The sequence below is a fragment of the Bos grunniens genome, chromosome 7 (genome assembly GCF_055505025.1).
Source record: "Bos grunniens cultivar Pamir isolate PY7600 chromosome 7, Bosgru_T2T1.0, whole genome shotgun sequence".
NCBI lineage: Eukaryota > Metazoa > Chordata > Mammalia > Artiodactyla > Bovidae > Bos > Bos grunniens.
This window is the reverse complement of record NC_141171.1, coordinates 44,112,475-44,134,164: the sequence shown is the minus strand read 5'-3', so window position 1 is coordinate 44,134,164 and position 21,690 is coordinate 44,112,475. Positions and strand designations below refer to the sequence as shown.

Here is a 21,690-nt window from a genome sequence, read left to right as displayed (position 1 = left end):
ACAGTTAAAAAACTGAAAAATTACTTAGGTACAATGATTAAGTTTTGTAACATGTGTATTGAGATACAATCTCAAGGCCAATACTTCACTCATTTAAATCGTACAGATCAGTGGTTTTCACAAGCTTTCGCAACCAGCACCACAATCTATTTCAGAGATTTTTATCTCCCAGAAAGGAAACGCCCCCCTCTTCATTAGTAGTCACTCTTTCCTGGACCCTGGACACAGAGGATGGAGTGGACCACAGACTAGGTCCCTGCTCCGGGAGTGCTCATGAGCAGTGGAAGGAGACAAGTAATAACCAAGTCAGATAAAATAAAGATGAGGTTGGGACTTACCTGCTGGCCCAGCATTAAGGGGAACCTGGATTTGATCCCTGGTCAGAGAACTAGATCCCACATTCTGCAACTCAGTATCTGTCATGCCACATCAAAGAGGCCAAGTGCCACAATTAACACTCAGGGCAGCTAAATACGTAAATAAGTTCGGTCATTTCCAAGACTCACAGGAAGTGCTCTACAGAAAACAGAAGGTAGGTGCTGCTGCTACCCAAAGCTCAGCCTCTGTACACCGGTGCCCAGTCAAACCCTGGAGACAGAGCTCCGGGTGGAGTAGAAAGCTGCTCCATCAGTGTCTGACTCTGCAATGCCATGGACTGAAGCCCGCCAGCCTCCTCTACCCATGGGATTCTCCAGGCAAGAATACTGGCGGCGGTTGCCATGCCCTCCTCCAAGGGATCTTCTTGACACAGAGATGGAATCCACATCTCCATTGGCAGGTGGGTTCTTTACCAGTAGCTCCACCTGAGTCAGGAGATCCCCTGAAAAAGGAAACGAATGGCATTCCACTCTAGTATGCCTGGGAAATTCCATGAACAGAGGAGACTGGCGGACTACAGTCCATGGCCACAAAATCGGACATGATTTAGTGACTGAGCACTTGGCTCTGCACATTGAAACCTGGAAGATTCCCTGGGGTTTGAGTTTGGAGAAAATCGGGGCAGGGGGAGGAGATAAGTCAGGGAGCCAGACAGCTCAGCTGCTTTGGACAACCATTTGGCAGTGTGGATCAGATCTATACTCATGGGGCTTCCTCAATGGCTCAGTTGGTAAAGAATCCGCCGGCCAGTGTGGAAGACACAGGTTCAATCCCTGGTCTGGGAAGATTCCACATGCCATGGAGCAACTAAACCCGTCCATCACAACTACTGAGACCACATGCTATGACTACTGAAGCCCACTTGCCCTAGAACCTGGGCTCCACAACCAGAGCAGCCACTACAGTGAGATGCCTGCACACCGCAACTAGAGTAGCTCCCGCTCACTGCAACTAGAGAAAGCCCAAACATTGCAGCACAGCACAGCCAAAAATTAGTTAACTAATTAATTTAATTTAATTAAAGAATACAAGTACTTAGATCCAGGAAAAGACTCATAGGAACTGTGTTCATAATAGCTCCAAAGTGGAAACAACCCAAGTGTCCATTTTTGAGAGCTGGGTCAAGAAATGGTGGTATGTGGGACTTCCCTGGTGGTCCAGCACTTAAGGCTCTTCACACGAAATTCAGGGACCTAGGTTCAATCCCTGGTTAGGGAACCATGATCCTGGATGCTCCAACTAAAAAAGATTCTGCATGCCACAGTGAAGACTCTGAGAGCCGCAGTTAAAACCTGGTCAGTCAGAAAAAAAAGAAGTGGTAGGTAATAAACAAGGTCCTACTGTATATCACAGAGAACTATATTCAATATGCTATGATAAATCACAATGGAAAAGAATATATATATATATAAAAGAGTATAGGGACTTTCAAGGATGTCCAGTGGTTAAGACCGTGTGCTTCCACTGCAGGGGGCACAGGTATGATCCCTGTTGGGAAAACTAAGATTCCACATGCCACACAGTGACCAAAAAGAGAAAAAGGAAAAAAATGTATATGTAGGCATAACCGAATCACTTTGCTGTACAGCAGTAATTAATACAACATTGCAAATCAAGTATATTTCAAACAATCACAATTCTCAGGTCATTGTATCAGAAGAACAAGAATGCTTATGAATTCTTGTAATCTGTATTTTGACTTAGGCTCATACAGTGCATTGAGAAAGACTTCTTTAGATAATTTGTGAACTTAATACATGTAAATTAGTAAAACTGAATGGTTTTTAACATGTTAAAAAAAAAGAAACAGTGGTTTGTTTACAAAATGGAATATTATGCAGTAAGGAAAAAGGTACCTGCCTGCTGCATGCAACCTGTTCTGCATCCCAGGGACACAGCATGGAATGGATGAATCTGGCTGGGAGAGAACAAACTGTAGGACTTCACTTAGGGAGAGTACAAAATTGGACCAAACTCATCAGTGGTGATGAAAGTCAACCACTGGTGACCTCTGGCAGGGGAGAAATTGGTACAGGGCAAGAGGGAGCTTCTTGGGAGAGGAGGGCCAAGGATGAGGCTGGCAGTGGGTCACAGTGAGCTTGTATATATTTGTGTGCAATTTTTAAGGACTATTTCTTTCTTTCCTTTTTTTTTTTTTGGCCATGCAGTGTGCTGGTTAGTTCTCCAACCAGGGATCAAATCTGTGTCCTCTGCAGTGGAATCTTGGAGTCCTAACCACTGGACATCCAGAGAATTCCCAGTATATCTTTTTTAAAAAAAAAAAACATGATTTCTGGGTGTGTCTGTGCAAGGGTTCCCGGATGAGGCAGTGCTTTGAATTGATGGGCTCCCTAAAGCAGATGGCCTTCAGTGGGCATCAACCCACATGTTGTTGACCTGAATGCAAAGCAAAGGAAAGTGGGATCTGTCCTCTCTGCCGGATGGCTGGCAGGATCACCCATCACTTCCTGTCCTTGGTCTTACAGCATCAGCTACCCTGGGTGTCCAGTTTGCAGACAGCAGGTCAGGATGGAGGGAATTCTCAATATCCATTATCCTGATTATACATCTCTTTCTGGGCAGCAGTGTATCTACATTTATATCCTCATCTATCCTATTGGCTCTGTTTCTCTGGAGAACCCTTATCCCAGCTCCCAGGCTGGTTCTCCTGCACCGTTTTGCTCTGAAACCCAACTACTGAGACCGGGCAGCCAAGCAGTGGGTGCTGGGTCTGGCTGTGTCCAAGGAAAGAGTGGGGCTGGGTTCCAGGCAGGGGTCTTCCTCAGAAAAGTCCCATGCGTGCTCCCCACCCCCCCCCAACCACAATCAGCTGGGTAAGCAGCGCTATTTTCAGATGCAACCCCCCCCCACTTCCTTCCTTGACTCTCAGAAGCCCACTTCCTGATTAGGTCTCATTCTTTCCCACTTGGGGTGGTGCACAAAAAAACGTGTCCATGAGGGTGTTTCTCCACCAACTCCCAGACCCTGACCATGCGTGGGTCCCTTCCCCAAACCACGATGGGCCACACAACATAGAGATCCCAGCACAGAATGAAAGTGCAGATGCCCTTGGTCAAATGTTAAGAATTTCAAGACACAAGCAAATCCCTCCTGAGCTGGGGACACCAGATGACTGCAGGAGTCTCAGGCCAGGATGCTGGCACTGCCTTAACCACCTGCAGACCTCTCCCTACCTCTTGGTTTCATCAAGTTATATTTAATTGTTGTAAAATACACATACCATAAATTTGCCATCTTAACCATATTTTAAGTTCACAGCTCAATGGTGTTAAGTACATTCATATTGTCCTGCAACCATCCCCATTATCATCTCCAGAACTTTCTCATCTTCCCAAACTGAAGCTCTGCCCACATGAAAGACTCCCCTCCCCCAGCCTCTGGCCCCACCATCTACTTCCTGCCTCTGTGGATCTGACCCCTCTAGGGACCTCCTGTGAGTGGATTCAGACAGTGTGTGTCCTTCCGTGTCTGGCTTCTCTCACTGAGCGTCACATCCTCAAGGTTCAGCCAAGGTGTAGATGTCAGAGTCTCCTACCACATTCCACTATGTGGATGGACCACATTTTTTCATCCATCAAGCCACTCATGCAGCTCCTATCTTTGGCTGTTAAAAATCACGCTGGTGTGAACACTCTTCTACAGTATCTGAGTTCTGGCTTTCATTTCTTTCAGGTCTGAACTCGAGAAACTCAAGCATGAATTATTTTTTGGCCGCACTGGATGTCATGTAGGATCTTAGTTTCCCGACCAGGGGTTGAACCCATGTTCACTGCATTGGGCATATAGTTTTTATTTCAGCTTCTCACCAATCCTAACAGTGAAACACTCCTTTGACAGAGCAAAACCAACGCAAACTCAGAAGACACATCAAAGCGTGAAGAAGAGAAAAAAAAAATCTCCCATAACCTCATCTGCCATCATCCTCCCCGTTCCCAGGGTGGTGTGTTTTTCTCCAAGTGGCACCTGGGGTTGTGTTGTTTCTTGGAGGAAGCAGAGTGAATCTTCTCCTTAGAATCCTCTGCTTCCAGGAAACCTCCCCGCAATCCCCACCTACCAGTGGGAAATGCCCAGGTACTGTTTTAGTCCTGCCCATAGAGGACAATCCTAAAGGGTTGATATCCTTCCAACCCTGAAAAGTCATTGGAAGGACTGATGCTGAAGCTGAAGCTCCAGTACTTTGGCCACCTGATGTGAAGTGGGGACTCCTTGGAAAAGGCCCTGATGCTGGGAAAGATTGAAGGCAGGAGGAGAAGGGGGTGACAGAGGATGAGATAGTTGGATGGCATTATCGGCTCAATGGATATGAGTTTGAGCAAACTTTGGGAGATAGTGAAAGACAGGGGAGACTGGCATGCTACAGTCCATAGGGTTTCAGACATGACTTAGCAACTGAATAACAACACAGCGGAAACAACCTACTTGTCCAGCAGGAGGGGACTGAATACACAGCAGGGGGGCCAGCCCTGGGGTTGCATGATAGGATTGCAAGATGGGCCCAGGGGGAAGAAGTGACCATCTGGGCAGTGTTGCTAAAAGCTGCTGTGTGTATCAATAATAATAATAGGGAATAATGACTTTAAAAAAAAAAATAGGGACTTCCTTGGTGGTCCAGTGGTTAGGACTCTACGCTTGCACTGCAGGGGAGGGGTGGGTTTGATTTCTGGTTGAGGAACTAAGATCCTGCATGCTGTGGGAAGCAGCCAAAACATAAAAAAATAGAATAATAAATGGGACAGTCTCTTTACACCTGCTCATAGGTGGACACAGATGCCAGGGTTTCTCAACCCTGAATTAGTTGCAGCTTGGAATAGTGGCTGCCTTGAGAGATGGGGTCATGTTTCCCACAGAACGAGATTGGGGCAGAGATGTTTTCTGCACAACCGTATTGACCCTTTGAATTTTGAACCATATAAATATTATTTCCCATAAAAATATAAGTCGAAGTAAAGCTATTAAAAGAAAAAAAAGAAAAGACCAGCCACTTTGTAATGGTCTGCATATCTCGGTGTGCTCAGTTGTTCCATCATGTCTGACTCTTTGTCACCTCATGGACTGTAGCCCTCCAGGCTCCTTGGTCCATGGGGATTCTCCACGCAGAAATAGTCTTTTTCATCAAGCGTCAACCATAATCATTTTTTTAAGAAAATCTTTTGGCTGAACCACATAGCATGTAGGATCTTAGTTCCCAGACCTGGATTTGAACCTGTGTCCCCTGCATTGGAAGCATAGAGTCTTAACCACTGGATGACCAGGGAAGTCCCCAAACATAATCTTTTTATTTAATTTCCTCTCTTCACTTTGAGGATATTTTTCTGTTTCATCGGATGATTAACTTTGCTTCTTAAAAGAACTCCTTTTCTGCCTCCCACCTCCCCTCTCTACTGTAAGCATTTATTGAGAACCAATTGAATGCTGAGCCCCAAACTGGGCACCAGAGTTAAACAGGAGACCAAAAGGAAACCAATGCAGATGCTTTTTGTCTTGGAGTTCAGTGGCTAGACTGAAACTTCTAGAACTTTCCAAGTGACAGACTTGTTCTCCACCTGTGCCTTCCACAATGGGAGCCCCCAGCGCTGTATGGCTCTTGAGTACTTGAAAGGACCCCATTGCAACTGAAGAAGTCCAATTTAAATTGTATTTACTTTTCATCCATTTATTTACATGTAAATAGCAGCTCAGAGCTGATGGCCTCCATATTGGAGAGTGTGTGTGCTGTTGCTTCAGTCATGTCTGACTCCTTGTGACCCTAAAGGCTATAGACCACCAGGCTCTTTTGTCCATGGGATTCTCCAGACAAGAATACTGGAATGGGTTGCCATTTCCTTCTGCAGGGAATCTTTCCAACCCAGGGATTGAACCTGTAGTTCTTATGTCTCCTGCATTGGCAGGCGGATTCTTTACCACTATCGCCACCTGGGAAGCCCCTATTGAATAGCACCTGACTGGAGCTCACTGATCCAGGCAGGATTGATCTCACAGAGACAGACAGCAGTGAGCACTGCCTTGAAGCAAGGTCTTAGTTCCCTGCCCAGGAACTGAATCTGGGAAGCCTGGATGAAAATCAGAAATCCTGGCCACTATTAGTTCACAAGGGGCCTCAGGCTTAAGGCAGAGTTCCTCCTGACTGTCTATCCCATTGAAAAATGCATTTCTCAAGGAAGCCAAAATCTGTAGAAACACTACAAAGCCTATTATTAGAGATACAACACAATAAGCTGGAGAGCACACAGAGAAACAATTTGTTTAGTTAAAGGACTTCCCTGTAGTTCAGTGGCTGAGCCTCTGGGCTCCCAATGCAAGGGACCTGGGTGTGATCCCTGGTTAGGGAACTAGATCCCACATGCTGCAACTAAGATTCTGGCACAGCCAAATAAATGAATAAATATTTTTAAAGAGCTTCCAAACATTAAAAAAAAAAAAAAAAGACTGAAGCAAGGTAGAGATCCCCCTACACCTGGAAAAGGGTGTGAGCATCTTCCCTAATAAGGCAGAGTGCAGTGAAGAGATGATTAAATCATTTATATTCAGTAGTTCTTCAGGGTCTTTGTTTACCTTTGACCAATTACCTGGTTTATTTTTCCACACCTCACCCACCCTAGGACCCTCCCCAACATGTGGACACAATTTTTTTCCAAGATGGATTCCAGCCTAGAGGCCAACAGGGAGGCTTGAGATCACCTATTATGGGGGGGGCAGCCCTTCCTCTTTGACACCCAAGGAGCTTTTCCGTACATGTGCAGTGTCTCCCTTGTCCCCAGGATGGGAAACATGTAACCTCTTGATCTTTTCCTCAAACAGGATTGCTTTTAAGACCATTGATTCCTGAGACTTCCCTGGTGGTTCAATGGTTAAGATTCTACACTCCCAATGCAGGGGACCTGGGTTCAATCCCTGGTCCAGGAACTAGATCCAACATGCCACAACTAAGAGATCCCACGTGCTGCAACTAAGACCCGGAGTAACCAAGTAAATAAATAAATATCTAAGAAATTAAAAAAGACAACACTGGACAGCCACATCTAAGATAATGAAATAAGGTTACTCTTTAATTCCATATACAAAAATAAGCTCAAAATAGATTGAAGACCTACATGTGAGACCAGACATTACAAAACTCCTAGAGGAAAACAAGCAGAACACTTTCTGACATAAACCACAGCAACATCTTTTCTGATCCATCTCTCAGAACAATGGAAATAAAAACAAAAATAAACAAATGGGACCTACGTAAACTCAAAAGCTTTTGCACAGCCAAGGAAACAATAAACAAAATGAAAAGACAACCCACAGATTGGGAGAAAATATTTGCAAATGATGTGACCAATAAGGAATTAGTCTCCAAAATTTACAAACAGCTTATGACACTTAACAGCATCAAAACAAACAACCCACTCAAAAAATGGGCAGAGGACCTGAATACACATTTCTCCAAAGAGAATATACAGATGGCCAACAGGCACATGAAAAGATGTTCAACACTGCTAATTATTAGAGAAAGCAAATCAAAACTCCAATGAGATATCACCTTACACTGGTCAGAATGGCTAGCATAGAGGGTATGGCTCCCCTCCCTTCCTCCCAGTCCCACGGTTTTCATTTCAGGATCTCAGGGACAACCTTGGAGCCTCTTGTTCTGAATCACTAGGAAATTCACGCAGAGTCTGTAGGGGGTTCATAAATAAGCCCCCCCCCCAAAAAAAAAAAAACAACAGAATGGCTAGCATAAACCTTGCCTGGAAAATCCCATGAATGGAGGAGCCTGGTAGGCTGCAGTCCATGGGGTCGCTAGGAGTCGGACGCGACTGAGCGACTTCACTTTCACTTTTCACTTTCATGCATTGGAGAAGGAAATGGCAACCCACTCCAGTATTCTTGCCTGGAGAATCCCAGGGACAGAGGAGCCTAGTGGGCTGCCGTCTATGGGGTCGCACAGAGTCGGACACGACTGAAGCGACTTAGCAGCAGCAGCATAAACACACACACACACACAAATACTGGAGAGGATGTGGAGAGAAGGGAGCCCTCCTACACTGTTGGTGGGAATGTAATCTGATAGAGCCACTACAGAGAACAGTGTGGATGTTCCTTAAAAAACTAAAAATAGAGCTATCATATGACCCTGAAATCCCACTCCTAGGCCTATATCTGGACAAAAACATGATCTGAAAGGATACATGTACCCCTATGTTCATTGCAACACTGTTTAAAGTAGCCTGGACATAGGAGCAATGTCTGTGGACAGAGGAATGGATAAAGATGTGGTACATATATACAATGGAATATTACTCAACCATTAAAAAGAATGAAATAATGTCATCTGCAGCAACAAAGATGGACTTAGAGAGTGTCATACCAGTGAAGTAAGACAGAGAAGGAGAAATATTGTATGACATCCCTTATATTCGGGATCTCAAAAGCAGTGGTACAAATGAACTTACAAAACAGAAAGAGACTCCCACACTTAGAAAAGGAACTTACGGTTACCTGGTGGAGGTGGGTGCATACGTGCTCAGTCGTGTCTGACTCTTTGTGACCCTATGGACTATAGCCTACCAGGCTCCTTTGTGCGTGGGATTCTCCAGGCAAGGATACTGGAATGGGTTGCCATGCCCTTCTCCAGTGGATCTTCCTGACCCAGGGATTGAACCCACATCTCTTAGGTCTCCTGCATTGGCAGATGCAGGAGAATGGATACATAACTGTATGGCTGAGTCTCTTCATTGTTCACCTGAAACTAACATGACATTGTTAACTGACTATACTCCAATACAACATAAAATTTTAAAGTTTGGGGGAAAAAAAGACAAGAGCATTGATTCCTGTGGTCACATTATTTTCCGGACAGACTGAGGTCTGTGCCAGTGGCAACCAAAAGTTTCCAGAGCCTCCCTACATCCTCCTGAAAGCCTTCCTCTTGGCTGGGAGTTATCCTCCTCCCATGTATCTATCGACTCTTCAGAAAGCATGGGGGACAGCTGGGGACAGAGTGGAGAAGAGTCCGGCTCCCTGCCCTGGGGGGAGCTTGGAGCTCGTGGAATATGGGGAGGATAGATGACAAACAAACAAACAACTCGGTAAAATGATGGCAAGTTTTCTATTAGAAAAATAAATAGGGTGTGGTAGGGACTTTGGCTGAGGGAGGTCAGTGAGGGCTTCCTAAGGAGGTGATATTTGTGCATGTGCCTGAGGAGGAGGAGGAGCCAGCCATGTGTCTATCTGGAGGCATTCTAGGCAGGAAACATTGCTTGTGAAAGGCCCTGAGGTAGGGACAAATTTGGATCATAGAAAAAGCAAGATAATTCCAGAAAAAATCTAGTTCTGCTTCATTGACTACGCTATAGCTTTTGACTGTGTGGATCAAAAAAACTGTGGAAAATTCTTAAAGAGATGGGAATAACAGACCACCTTACCTGCCTCCTGAGAAACTTGTATGCCGGTCATGAAGCAACAGTTAGAATTGGACATGGAACAACAGAGTTGTTCCAAATTAGGAAAGGAATACATCAAGGCTGTATATTGTCATCCTGCTTATTTAACATATATGCAAAGTACATCATTCGTGATGCTGGGCTGGATGAACCACAGCTGGAATCAAGGGACAGCACCCTAGAGCACACAGCTGAGGGAGGGGGCAGCTAGGTCCTGGGCAGGGGATCAGAGAGAACCAGCTAGAACCCACCTCTGGACAGTGTCCAGTCCTGATCCTGAGTCCTCTCCCAGCAGCTGACCCCAGGGAATGGGGCCTTGCGGAAGGACTCTCCTCTTTTACCTTCATTAAGAGGCTCTTTAGTTCCTCTACACTTTCTGCCATAAGAGTGGTGTCATCTGCATATCTGAGGTTATCGATATTTCTCCTGGCAATGTTGATTCCACCTTGTGCTTCATCCAGTTTTAAGAAAAGACTGACTTAAAACTCAACTTTCAAAAAACTGAGATCATGGCATCTGGGCCCATCGTTTCATGGCAAATAGACAGGGGAAATCATGGAAACCGTGACAGATTTTATTTTCTTGGGCTCCAAAATCACTGGACAGTGACTGCAGCTATGAAATTAAAAGACGCTTGTTTCTTGGAAGAAAAGCTATGACAAACCTAGACAGCATATTAAAAAGCAGAGACATCACTTTGCCAAAAAAGTTCTGTATAGTGAAAGCTATGGTTTTTCCAGTAGTCATGTATGGATGTGAGAGCTGGCCGTAAAGAAGGCTGAGCACTGAAGAACTGACACTTTCAAACTGCGGTGTTGGAGACGACTCTTCAGTGTCCCTTGGACTGAAAGAAGATCAAACCAGTCAATCCTAAAGGAAATCAATCCTAGATATTCACTGGAAGGACTGATGCCGAAGCTGAAGCTCCAATACTTTGGTCACCTGATGCAAAGAAGTGACTTATTGGAAAAGACCCTGATTCTGGCAAAGATTGAAGGCAGGAGGAGAAGGGGATGACAGAGGACAGGATGGTTGGATGGCATAACTGACTCGATGGACATGAGTTTGAGCAAGCTCCAGGAGATGGTGAAGGACAGGGAAGACTGGAGTGCTGCAGTCCATGGGGTCGCAAACAGTTGGACACAATGTAGTGACTGAACAACCAGGGACAACTTCTCAAGGGTGGCTTGGCTGGGGCAGAGAGAGCAAGGGCAAAGAGGTGGGGAAAATGGGCCAGTAGGTGCTGGGCAACACCAAGCAGGTGCTTTGGGAAGGGAAGGTGTTGGGACTGACCTTCAGAGACCTTGGGGAATTCACAGCAGTGCCTTCATCTTTTCTGGGTGCCTTCTGGTGGGTGGGGGAACTCCGCAGGGGTGGGGCAGGCCCCATTTGGGTGGGGACTAAGCCTATCCCCTCCTCCTGGCCACCCCCTCACACACACACAGATGTTCTCCTCGGGGCATTTCAGTCCTGGAGAAGCTGGGCTTTCAGGTGTTGCAGCAGCTCTGGCCCTTTCTAGCCCAGGGGAGGAGGGGAAGATAGGGCCGCGGGGTGGGGGAGTGTGGAGGAAGGCTGTGGACAGGCCTCTTCCTGTTCTGGCACAAGGAAATGGAAGGAGCCTGGCTTAGGTGTGACATTTGGACCTCAGGAGGACAGCTGATGCCGGGAGCCTTGAGGGGACAGCTGAGGCAGGGGCGTGTCCAGGCACCCAGGGACAGCCCCCTGGAGCACACAGCTGAGGGAGGTCAGCTAGGGCCTGGGCAGGGGGTCAGAGGGAACCAGCTGGAAACCACCTCTGGAGAGTGTCCAATCCTGAGCCTGAGTCCTCTCCTGGCAGCTGACCCCAGGGAATGGGGCCTTGGGGAAGGACTGGCCAGGGAGGCCTATCTCTGCAAATGAAGCTGAAAGTTAGATTCTCTGGGGGAGGACGGGGAGCCGGGGCTGCCTGTAGCAGGTGGGGCGGATGTTGAGCTGTGATAGGCTGGCCTGGCCAAGGCCGAGGCTGTCCCACTAACTCACTGTCCCGCTTTGACTAGGCACTGTCAGCCTCCAGTTTTTCTGTCTTCCTCCCAATCACTCCTCAGAAAGGCCTGCCCTGACCGCCCGGGTCACCTTTAGCCACACTGCCACTTTGTTTCCAAGCCTCATTCTTGTCCATCTGCTTTGCCTTCAGCTGTGTCACCAGCCGCTGTTTCCCTGCCCGCAGGGTGAGCTGAATGGGAGAGAGTCGGAAACCCTAATATTTTAATGCTCAATGAAAACGCCTAATGTGTGTGTGTGCTCAGTTGTGTCGGACTCTTTGCCACTGCATGGACTGTAGCGCCAGGCTCCTCCGTCCATGGGATTCTCTAGGCCAGAATACTGCAGCGGGTTGCTATTTCCTCCTCTAGGGGAATCTTCCCGACTCAGGGATCAAACCTACATTGCAGGCGGATTCTTTACCACTGAGCCACCAGGGAACTGGTGATGGGGGTGGGGGTGGTTGGTTGAGGGGCGTGGGGAGGGGGAGCCTAAAGTGATGCAAAAGGACCCATGATGAACAACACATAAAGATTTGAAATAAAGGCTGAATCATCCCAGCCAGGGGCCTGCTGTTACTGCCGCTGCTAAGTCACTTCGGTCGTGGCCGACTCTGTAGGATCCCATAGAGGGCGGCCCACCAGGCTCCCCCGTCCCTGGGATTCTCCAGGCAAGATACTGGAGTGGGGTGCCACTGCCTTCTCCAATGCATGAAGGTGAAAAGTGAAAGTGAAGTCGCTCAGTCCCAAAACTTTGTTTTTTTAGTAGTGCATTAAAATAGTTCTTACGTTGACCACTGAGGTTTTTGTTCTGTGCTAAATCGCTTCAGTCGTGTCCGACTCTGTGCGACCCTATGGACTGCAGCACGCCAGACTCCTCCGTCCATCGGTCCTCCAGGTAAGAATACTGGAGTGGGTTGCCATGCCTTCCTCCAGGGGATCTTTCAGACCCCAGGGATGGAACTCTACTCTCTTACATCTCCTGCACTGGCAGGCAGGTTCTTCACCACTAGCGCCACCTGGGAAGCCCCACTGAGTTTTTTGGCCCCCTGTAAGTTTTGATACCAGTAGAGTTCCTCACTAGAGTCCTAGACCTGGAATAAGAGAAGGATTAAGTGAACGGTCATGAGTCTCCACTCCCAGAAACCTTGATTGGAACCTGAAGCTCGGCTCCTGCCCACCCAATCGCCCCGCCCACCATGAAAGTTAACCCCGCCCCCGGACGCGCGCCGCGCCTGCTCCCGGTCCTGGCCCCCGGCCCCTCCGGCTCCCCACGCACACCTGTACGTCATTTCCGGGGCGGCCGCGGGAGTGAGGCTCACTTCCGCCCGCGGGGGAGCGGCGGCGGTGGCGGCGCAGGGGACCGGTCCGGGGCGCCGAGGGATTGACGGGCGGGCGGCCGGGAGCCATGGAGCGCGGCCCCGGGGCCGGGGGGCGCGGGCCGCGGCGGTGAGTGTGAAGCAGGGGCTGGCGTTGCGGCTCTGAGTGCCTCCCGCGGTCTCTGCCTCCCGCGGCCGTTTGGAGAGCCGGGCCGGGCCGCGAGGCTGGGGCAGTCCGGCCGGACGTCCCTGAGACCCCGCACTCCCGGGGCGGCTGCGGTCCCGGGTGGAGGACCACTGATCAGGCGCGGGACAGCGTCTCCGACTCTGGCAGAGCAACGTCCACAGTCCATTCAGTCCTCCGACGTGGGATATGCGCTCACCCTCCCGGGGACGCGGCCCCGCCTTCGAGGAGTGCGCTGTCCGAGCCGCGGACTCTGACCCCCGGCCCCGAACAAATGCCCCAGCCTGACACCCTCGCCCGCCACAGCAGCCGGAGCCGAGCCTTGCTTCCTAAACATCTCCAAGACACCTTTGCCCTTTCGCTGGCGTCCTGCGTCCGGCTTGGACACCTGGGCAGGCTTCCCAGCCTCTGCTCCAGTCCCATCTGCAGGCTGCTACCAGGGCACCATGCACAGCGCCAAACCCATGGGCTTAGACCCCAGACCCCCACTCCTTAGGCTCCCCGTTTCCCCCAGGATGAATTTCCCCCAAATTCTGCAGCAGGATTCACGGGCTGGGCCTGACCCAGCTCTCTCCAGGACCCCTCTGCTCACTATTCCTCCCAGTCTGTCTAGTCCAGGACCCCTAGTTCCTGGAACCCGCTCTCACCTCTGGGGTTTAACTATCCTCTCCCCGCTGTCCTGGTCGCTGTCACCAGGCACTCTGCAGGCGCCTTTCAGACTGACTGGGAGAGGTGCGGTCACAGTTGTCCGTATTTAGGTCGTCTTGGAGAATTGTAACTGCCTGGCACCTTGTTGATCCTCATGATACCAGGAGCCCACACTGGGCCTGGCAGCGGGGTGCCGGATATGTGCTTGTGGACAGAATCACTGGGCTCTGAGTGCTGGGAGTGCCTGCCCAGTGAATGAGGCATCTAGGTGTGCTCTGCAGTTTGAGGGCCGGCATTCTCATTGATATCTGGCACCCTCATTGATATCCGTGTAAGACTGCGGGAGGTCCCAGGTCTGGGAGGCCTGAGAAGAGACTGTACCCGCTCTCTTGTCAGGCATGGCAGACTGTAGAGCCCCCCTTTCCCCCTGGTCCTTTGTCTGTTCATTCAGCCAGTGTTGATTGAGTGAGAACCGGTGGTGATACTGCCCTCATGGAGTTTCTCTTTGGTTGGAGGCGTGGGGTGAAGGCTGAATTTATACATACAAGCTGTGGAGTCAGATCTGGAGCCTAGAGAGCCTGTGGGGAAGGGACTAACCTGTTTGGAAGGGCACTGGGAGATGTGAAAGGTGGATGGGACAGGGAGCCCAGGCCGTGCGATTAGGGGAACTGCTGGGGCTGCAACTCTGAGGCAGGAGAGGACAGTGTGGTTCATCTGGGGAAAGTGGGTTAGTGATGAGCAAGAGAGGCTGGAGAGGTTGACCACAGCAGACGGTGGTGAGGGATTTGATCTCCATCATAAAAATAGTGGGACCCCTGGAACAGCCCAGTGGCTGGTAGATTTGTGTTGTGAAGAGATCTTTTGGCTGCAGAGGGCAGAATGGCATGGAACAGGGTGGCGGTGGTCAACGGTTGGGGGGAACCAGCAAGGAAGAAGACTGTGTGCCCCAGGTGGTGGTGGTGGGAGGGAGAGAGGCAGTCAGCAAGCCCTGTGATGGGCCGGTCTTGAGGGTACAGGGAGGTGTCAAGGATGGCATCCTGGTTTCTGGCTTGGTCAGCGGGCCCTTGTCCATCTTGGGGTGCCTGTTCATCCTCGGGTCTCCAGGGGCCTCCTACCTGCCCACTGGCTCTCAGCCAGGCCTCCCTCTCAAAACCAGCCTCGCCTTGCTGCCCAAACTCCAGACCTGCCACGCCATCAAAGCACCGATGGAATGTCAACCTGTTGGGGCCTGGACATCTCTGAGAATATGTTGGAGCAGCCTCAGTTTGATTGACACTCTGGGGAGTGTGTCCTGGGCATGGTGGGGTGTTGAGCAGCATCCCTGGGTTCCACCCACTCAATGCCAATAGTAACCCCCGCAAGTCATGACAACCATAGCTGTCTTTCCAGTGGTTGGCCCATGTCCCCAGAGCGTAAATTTGCCTTGGTCTGAGAACCAATGTGATAGACTCTCCCTTCTGAACATGCTTACACGTAACACAAGTCTCCCACCTGGGAGTCTGGGGGCTCCTGGAGGCCGTCTGTGTCCCTGCCTCCCTCTCCCACACCCCTCCATGTGCCCCTGATCCAAGTGACTGTGAGATGTAGCTTTCTGCGGCCCCCGGTCTCAGATCACAGGTCTGAAGCGGGCAGGTGTGTTTCTGGGCCTTGGACTGCACCAACCTGCTCTGCATCCGTGTGGCTGTGTGGCCCTGGCCCAGTGGTTTTCAAATGCTGTGGCCGGGAAACAGAACAGGCTCAGGTGCTCTGCTGCCAACAGTGAGCTGTGAACATGTGTCCCTCCCTCGCTCTAGGCTGTAAGGACAACGTAGTAAGTGAGTAGGTTTTTCTCAGACCTCTGTATTTTCTTCCAGCCTCTCTGTTGGCAGCTCCATGCATGTTGAGTATAGCTGCTTTAGCAGCTCAGCTGTAGTCTGCTTGAGATAGCGTTCAGGACATTCTGTGCCTGTCCTGAGCCCTGCCTGTCCCACCTCTTTTCCCCTCATCTCATTTACTCTCTTTGTGACCTGTGTGGTGTCTGTACTGATGGAAGTGTAAACTGAGGCCTGGGGAGTCTAAGTGATTTCCCCGAGGCCACAGACCCCTAAGTTGGCGGAGCAGGGGAAGGTGCCCCAGGCTCCTGTGGACCCCAACCCCCACTGCGGCCTGGCCCCAAGCACAGGAGAGAGCCATTGTCCCGGCTCCTTGGGCCTTCCCAGCCTGGAGATGTATCCTGCTTTTGTTCCCAGAGCCTTTGTTTGTTGTATTTCCTCTGCCTGGGCTCCTGTCTCCGGACATCGCAGGCCCTGGGAGCATGCTCTCGGGTCCCTGTGGTCAGCAGTCTGTCCTCCCTCGGCTGAGCTGTGTCACCTGGGGGTGGCAGATGGGAGGGGGTGGAGGAGAGTCTGGGCCAGCTGTGTGGACAGAGGTCTGGGGGTACCAGTCTCCCTGGACCTGGGGCAGGGGCAGTATTGGGGAGAGTTGGGTAGCCAGGGTGCTGATCACCCAGCACGGCCTGCAGGCAGAGGCTGGACTGATGAATGGGGTTAAATGGCAAGAGTCACCTGCAGGCTGAGGAAGTGTGGTAGCAGGCAGGGGGCTGGTTGGGTCCCACCAGGGTCGCTTGGAAGGCTGGTTCCCCAGGGAGGGCAGGCCAGGCCGTGGGGCAGTGGGTGGAGCTGTGGAGATTGGGCGGAGGGGAAGGCCCAGGGCTTGGGACCTGTGGGAGCCCCGGGGGAACCCCACATCATGCTGTCCCCCTACAGGCTTTCCCTCTGTGCCACACGGACACGCGAGGCTGCGAGGCTCCTGAGGGCTCAGCTTGGACCGCGATGGGGCTGTGCCACAGCCTCCTAACGGGGCTCTTATCTGGGGAGGTGGCCGGGGGTCGCCCTGTCCCCTGCCCGCGTCTCCGAGCACCCCCAGCCCTCCCCTGCCGGGTGAGGCCCGCCCCGGCACCCGGCACCCGCCATGAACGGCCTGTCAGTGACCGAGCTTTGCTGCCTCTTCTGTTGCCCGCCCTGCCCCGGTCGCATTGCCGCTAAGCTCGCCTTTCTGCCTCCGGAGCCCACCTACTCGCTGGTGCCTGAACCTGAGCCCGGGCCTGGTGGGGCCGGGGCTGCCCCCTCAGGGAACCTGCGGGCCTTAGCTGGCACCCCTGGGCGCTGGAAACTCCATCTGATGGAGCGCGCTGACTTCCAGTACAGCCAGCGTGAGCTGGACACCATCGAGGTCTTCCTGACCAAGAGCAGCCGGGGCAACCGCATCTCCTGCATGTACGTGCGCTGTGTGCCTGGTGCCAGGTGAGCCGCGCAGACATGACCCCTGTGGTGGAGGGGCCAACTGGGATGGGGGCCCCAGATATGCTCTGTTCTCAGCCTCTCATTGCGGCCCATGGAGACCACCAGAGGGCCAGAGCCACCGAAAGCCCATTTGGGTGGGCGGGTGTCCCAGAGATGATTCTTGCCAAGGAGCAGCAGGTGAGATCTGCCCACGGCCACCAAGAAACTGTTTGGGGTCCTTCCACATGCAGCCTCTTGGGGGCCCTCTCTGGGAGCCTCCTGCCTCTGGGTCTCAGTGTTCATATGCCCTGGGTCAGTTTCCTGGGCCCTGAGTGCCCAGTGAGGCCTCGGCACCCACTTTCAGGTGGTGGCCCTGAGACTAGGCTGGCAACTGGGGCCAGGTCTGACTCCCCGAGCCCCAGCGTGGCACAGAGGTGGGGCCTTCCAGCTGCTTCTGCCTGCAGAGGAGGCCAGGTCCAAAGGGCAGGCTTTTACCTCGGCTGGGCTGGGCTAGGGCCCAGTGGTGCTGGAGGAAGAAGATTCTGGGAGCCTGTCAACCAGGATCCAGACTGGTCAGACTGCCTGGCAGGGCCGTGTGGGACCCTGGGCAGAGATAAGGGCTCTGGTCCTTTCCCATGGAGAGGGAAGAGCCGTCCCGCAGTGAACAGGGGTTGGCCTTCCTCCCTGTGGTCGGAGCCCCCGCAGTCTCATCCTCCAGGAAGGTTCAGAGCAGCAGGGAGATGAACCACCATCCTTAGGCTCTCAGAGTCTCTCCATCAGGAATGATGGAGGCAGCTGCCACCCAGGGCCATCGATGTGAAGGTCACTATGGCTTCTCAGGCTCACACTGGGTGGTCCCCTGGCTGATGGGGAGCCTGAGGCTTCACTGTCTATCCTGGCCTAAGTCCCAGTGAGTAGAACCAATTCTCTGCTCCTTTTATAAGGGCACCAGCCCCCTCCTTCCATCACCCTCTGACTTGTGCTTCCCCGCCTCACCAGGTACACAGTTCTCTTCTCGCACGGCAACGCAGTGGACCTGGGCCAGATGAGCAGCTTCTACATCGGCCTAGGCACACGCATCAACTGCAACATCTTCTCCTACGACTACTCTGGTTATGGCGTGAGCTCCGGCAAACCCTCCGAGAAGAACCTCTACGCTGACATTGACGCTGCCTGGCAGGCCCTGCGCACCAGGTGAGCCCTGGCTGCAACGGGGGGGCAAGGGTGCGCGTCTCCTCACAGGTGACTGGACCCTGTGGGAAGAAGCCCAGGTAGGGGGCTGCAGGGTGAAGCCTGACCCGAGTTCTGTCTGCTTGGTGTGCAGGGAGGCTGGATGGGGCCCTCCACCCTCCTTGGAGTGATCTCCTGGGAGCCCCAGTCTGAGAGGGGTAGGGACAGGGCCTGGGTTTCTCTCCATGGGAACGGAGGCTCTGCCTGGAGGGAGGAGTTAGGCAGAGGACTCAGACCTCTCCTGGGCCTGGTACGTGGTGTGTGAGGGTGGTGTGAAAAGACTCGGAGATCCCCACACCTAAGGGAGCACTTGAGGGGTGGGGAGGGGCCAGACCCCTTGTTGTGGAGCTTGGCTTCATTCTGGGGAGGGTCTCTGGGCCTAGAGGTGTTGTCAGACAGCTTAGTTCCCAACACAGCCCCTGTGGGAGGTCAGCTAGCAGAGGCTGGGGCCTCCCCAGGCACAGTACCCAGCACAGTTGCTGGCTTGATTCAGACAGAGTCCCTGTGGTCTTGTCTATGCCTTTGCCCCTGGAGCTCACCACCCTTGTCGTCCAGGTCCTGGCAACCCCCTTCCACTCCATGGTTGCTCACTGAAGCCTGGTGGCTCAGTCTCAGAGTCAGCACACAACCTGTGGCCTGGTGCCCCATGCTGCCCTGGAGGGAGCACCTGACCCCCAGCCTCCTGGAGGTGGTGCCCTCTGCCTGCCCAGGGCAGCCTGACCTCGGCCCTGCCTAGCCAACTGGTGCGACCAGCTCCTTCAGGGCCCATAGCCAGCCTGCCCTGGGGAGGCAGGGCCCTGGTTGCTGTAGTGATGCTCCAGGAGTCCTTGATGCAGGCCTTGGGAACAGGGTCCCCTGGCACCTCTGTGGTACTGGGGACTCAAGCTGGGTAGCCTGGTGCAGGTGTTCCACACTCAGCTGCTTCAGCCTGTCCCCGCTGGCTGGGGGTTGCTAGCAGAATCATGCCCTGCCGAAGGGTGAGGGTTCTGAGCTCTGTCATCCGTCCATCTGTCCTGCTGCCAGCATTGACCTCCAGCAACCTTGTTCCTCAGCCCCAACAATTGAGAATCATTAGGAGGGCGGGAGGCATGGGCCCAAGCAGTGGTGCAGGGTGGGGAAGGGCTGGAAAAGCTGTGGAATCCAGCACCTGCTGTGTTTGTCCAGGTGGAGACAGCCAGGTGCAGCTGGGAGTCCTGCCCGGAGTTGGGTGACAGGACCGTGCTGGTGCTCAGCACAGCGGTGCTCCTGGCAAACCAGGGAGCAGACTGGGGTGGAGTGGCCAAGGGGGGTTGGCACAAGGTTGGGTGGCATCCCCAAGGCCTGAGGTTGGGGCCAGAGGGCAAGGACAGGTGCTCATGACCCCTGGGTGCCCAGGGGCCCGAGTGCCCTGGCCACTTGGAAGAGGGGCACCCCCTTTGAGATCACAGCTGAGGGTGTGTGGAGGTAAGGCCATGGAGACCTCCTATATCCAGAGGGTGGTGAGTCCTTGAGTGGTCAGGAAAGAACTGCGCTGAGGTGGTGCTCTGGGAGTTGTGTGTGGGGGGAAAGGGGCATAGGACCTGACCACTATGTAGGAAAGGTGCCCAAGGAAGGAGGTAGTGACCACTCACTGCCCTCAGGGGCCACTTCCTGCTCACCCACATTTTACTAAGCACCTGAGGGGCTGCATACTGGCTGAGATAATTGGGCAGGAACTGTCTTCATTCCCCAAGGCCAAGGGAGTGGGTGAGGGTGACGGGAAGACACGCCCCCTTGCAGTGGGACCAGGAAGGGCTGTCAAATTTCGAACTGCAGCGGCAGGAAGGCTCCAAGCAGGTTCTGCATGTGGCCCTGGTCTAGTGTGTGTATGGGTCGGGATGGCCGGGTGACCAGAAGAAGCCCCAGGGACCTGCCTCCAGGAACCACAGCGCTGGTAGGGCCTACACAGGTGTACTGCCCAGGTGTGACCAAGTAGATACTATCGAAACTGAGGGTTTGGGCTGCGGGCAATCAGTTCTCCTCACACCTGGGGATCCTGCCTCCCCTGCTGAGCCAACGCCCTCGGTGCTGGCAGGTTGGGGAGGGTCCCAGGACCCTATCATATTTCCTGGAGCCAGCGCAGAGAATGGTGGACAGGCAGTGGGAGGGGTGTGTGAGTTGCTTCGCTGCTGATCCTGCCCCTACCACCGCCAGGTACGGCATCAGCCCGGACAGCATCGTCCTGTACGGGCAGAGCATCGGCACGGTGCCCACCGTGGACCTGGCCTCGCGCTACGAGTGCGCCGCGGTGGTGCTGCATTCGCCGCTCACCTCGGGCATGCGCGTCGCCTTCCCGGACACCAAGAAGACCTACTGCTTTGACGCGTTCCCCAAGTGAGCGCGGGACGGGGTGGAGCGGGGCGGGGGCGGGGACTAGGGCGGGGCGGGACCTTGGAGGGGCGGGGCGAGGAGGCCTAACGTGCCCCGCCCCGCAGCATCGAGAAGGTGTCGAAGATCACGTCGCCGGTGCTCATCATCCACGGCACGGAGGACGAGGTGATCGACTTCTCTCATGGGCTGGCGCTCTACGAGCGCTGCCCCAAGGCCGTGGAGCCTCTGTGGGTGGAGGGCGCCGGGCACAACGACATCGAGCTCTACAGCCAGTATCTGGAGCGCCTGCGCCGCTTCATCTCCCAGGAGCTCCCCAGCCAGCGCGCCTAGCCTAGTGGCCGGCCCGAGCCGCGCCAGGACCTCAGCAATAAGGCGGCGCCCGGACCCTGCCCCGGCCTCGGGGGCTGCATGTGAACCCCCGGGCACCCCACGCCCTAGAGGCAGCCGGCCGGCAGGGGTCGGGACCTGCCCCGGCCCCTGGGCCGTGGACAATGTACAGGTGACGGAGCTATGTGCACCTTTCCTTTTGGAAGCAAAACGAAGGAAAAAACGTGAAAACAGAAATTAAAGATTTAAAATTTTAAGGTTCCTTTCCCTTTCTTGGCTTGTGCGTGCTCTCCATGGGGCTCAGCGAGCCCAAGACGGGGGCGGGACCAGGCTTTGTCCCCAACCCTCCAGGGGAGTTCACAACTGCAGATGCCAGGTCAGAGTTCCGGTCCTTGAGGCTGTCGGTTGCCTAGGTGGTGATGGCGGGGCGACAGCATTCGAATCCAGGACCCTGCGTGCTCCGAGGGCACGCCTGGGAGGGTGGTTGGCTCCCTGTCCACAAGACAACCCTGAGGGTGGAAGTGGCCC

The 21,690-nt window shown here is 53.1% G+C and overlaps 1 protein-coding gene across 2 annotated transcripts; it reads left to right on the top strand.

The window, feature by feature from the left end:
• The first annotated feature begins 13,156 nt into the window (after positions 1-13,156).
• ABHD17A (abhydrolase domain containing 17A, depalmitoylase) lies at positions 13,157-21,419 on the top strand. Of its 2 annotated transcripts, none has more exons than XM_086411528.1 (5): positions 13,157-13,294; positions 16,741-17,277; positions 18,256-18,450; positions 20,659-20,838; positions 20,940-21,419. In XM_086411528.1, exons 2-5 carry the CDS (start codon positions 16,946-16,948, stop codon positions 21,163-21,165), a joined length of 933 nt encoding a protein of 310 aa, XP_086267654.1. In that variant the 5' UTR covers positions 13,157-13,294; positions 16,741-16,945; the 3' UTR covers positions 21,166-21,419. The 2 variants fall into 2 exon arrangements, with proteins under 2 accessions (XP_086267654.1, XP_086267655.1); XM_086411529.1 differs by having other exon boundaries at positions 16,741-18,166.
• Positions 21,420-21,690: the final 271 nt, after the last annotated feature.

Bases quoted from the DNA above. Each gene is read 5' to 3' on its own strand.
- ABHD17A (XM_086411528.1), top strand. From the start codon at position 16,946: ATGAACGGCCTGTCAGTGACCGAGCTTTGCTGCCTCTTCTGTTGCCCG. The intron at 17,278-18,255 runs GTGAGCCGCGCA...CCGCCTCACCAG, and splicing joins CGCTGTGTGCCTGGTGCCAG to GTACACAGTTCTCTTCTCGC. The intron at 18,451-20,658 runs GTGAGCCCTGGC...TACCACCGCCAG, and splicing joins TGGCAGGCCCTGCGCACCAG to GTACGGCATCAGCCCGGACA.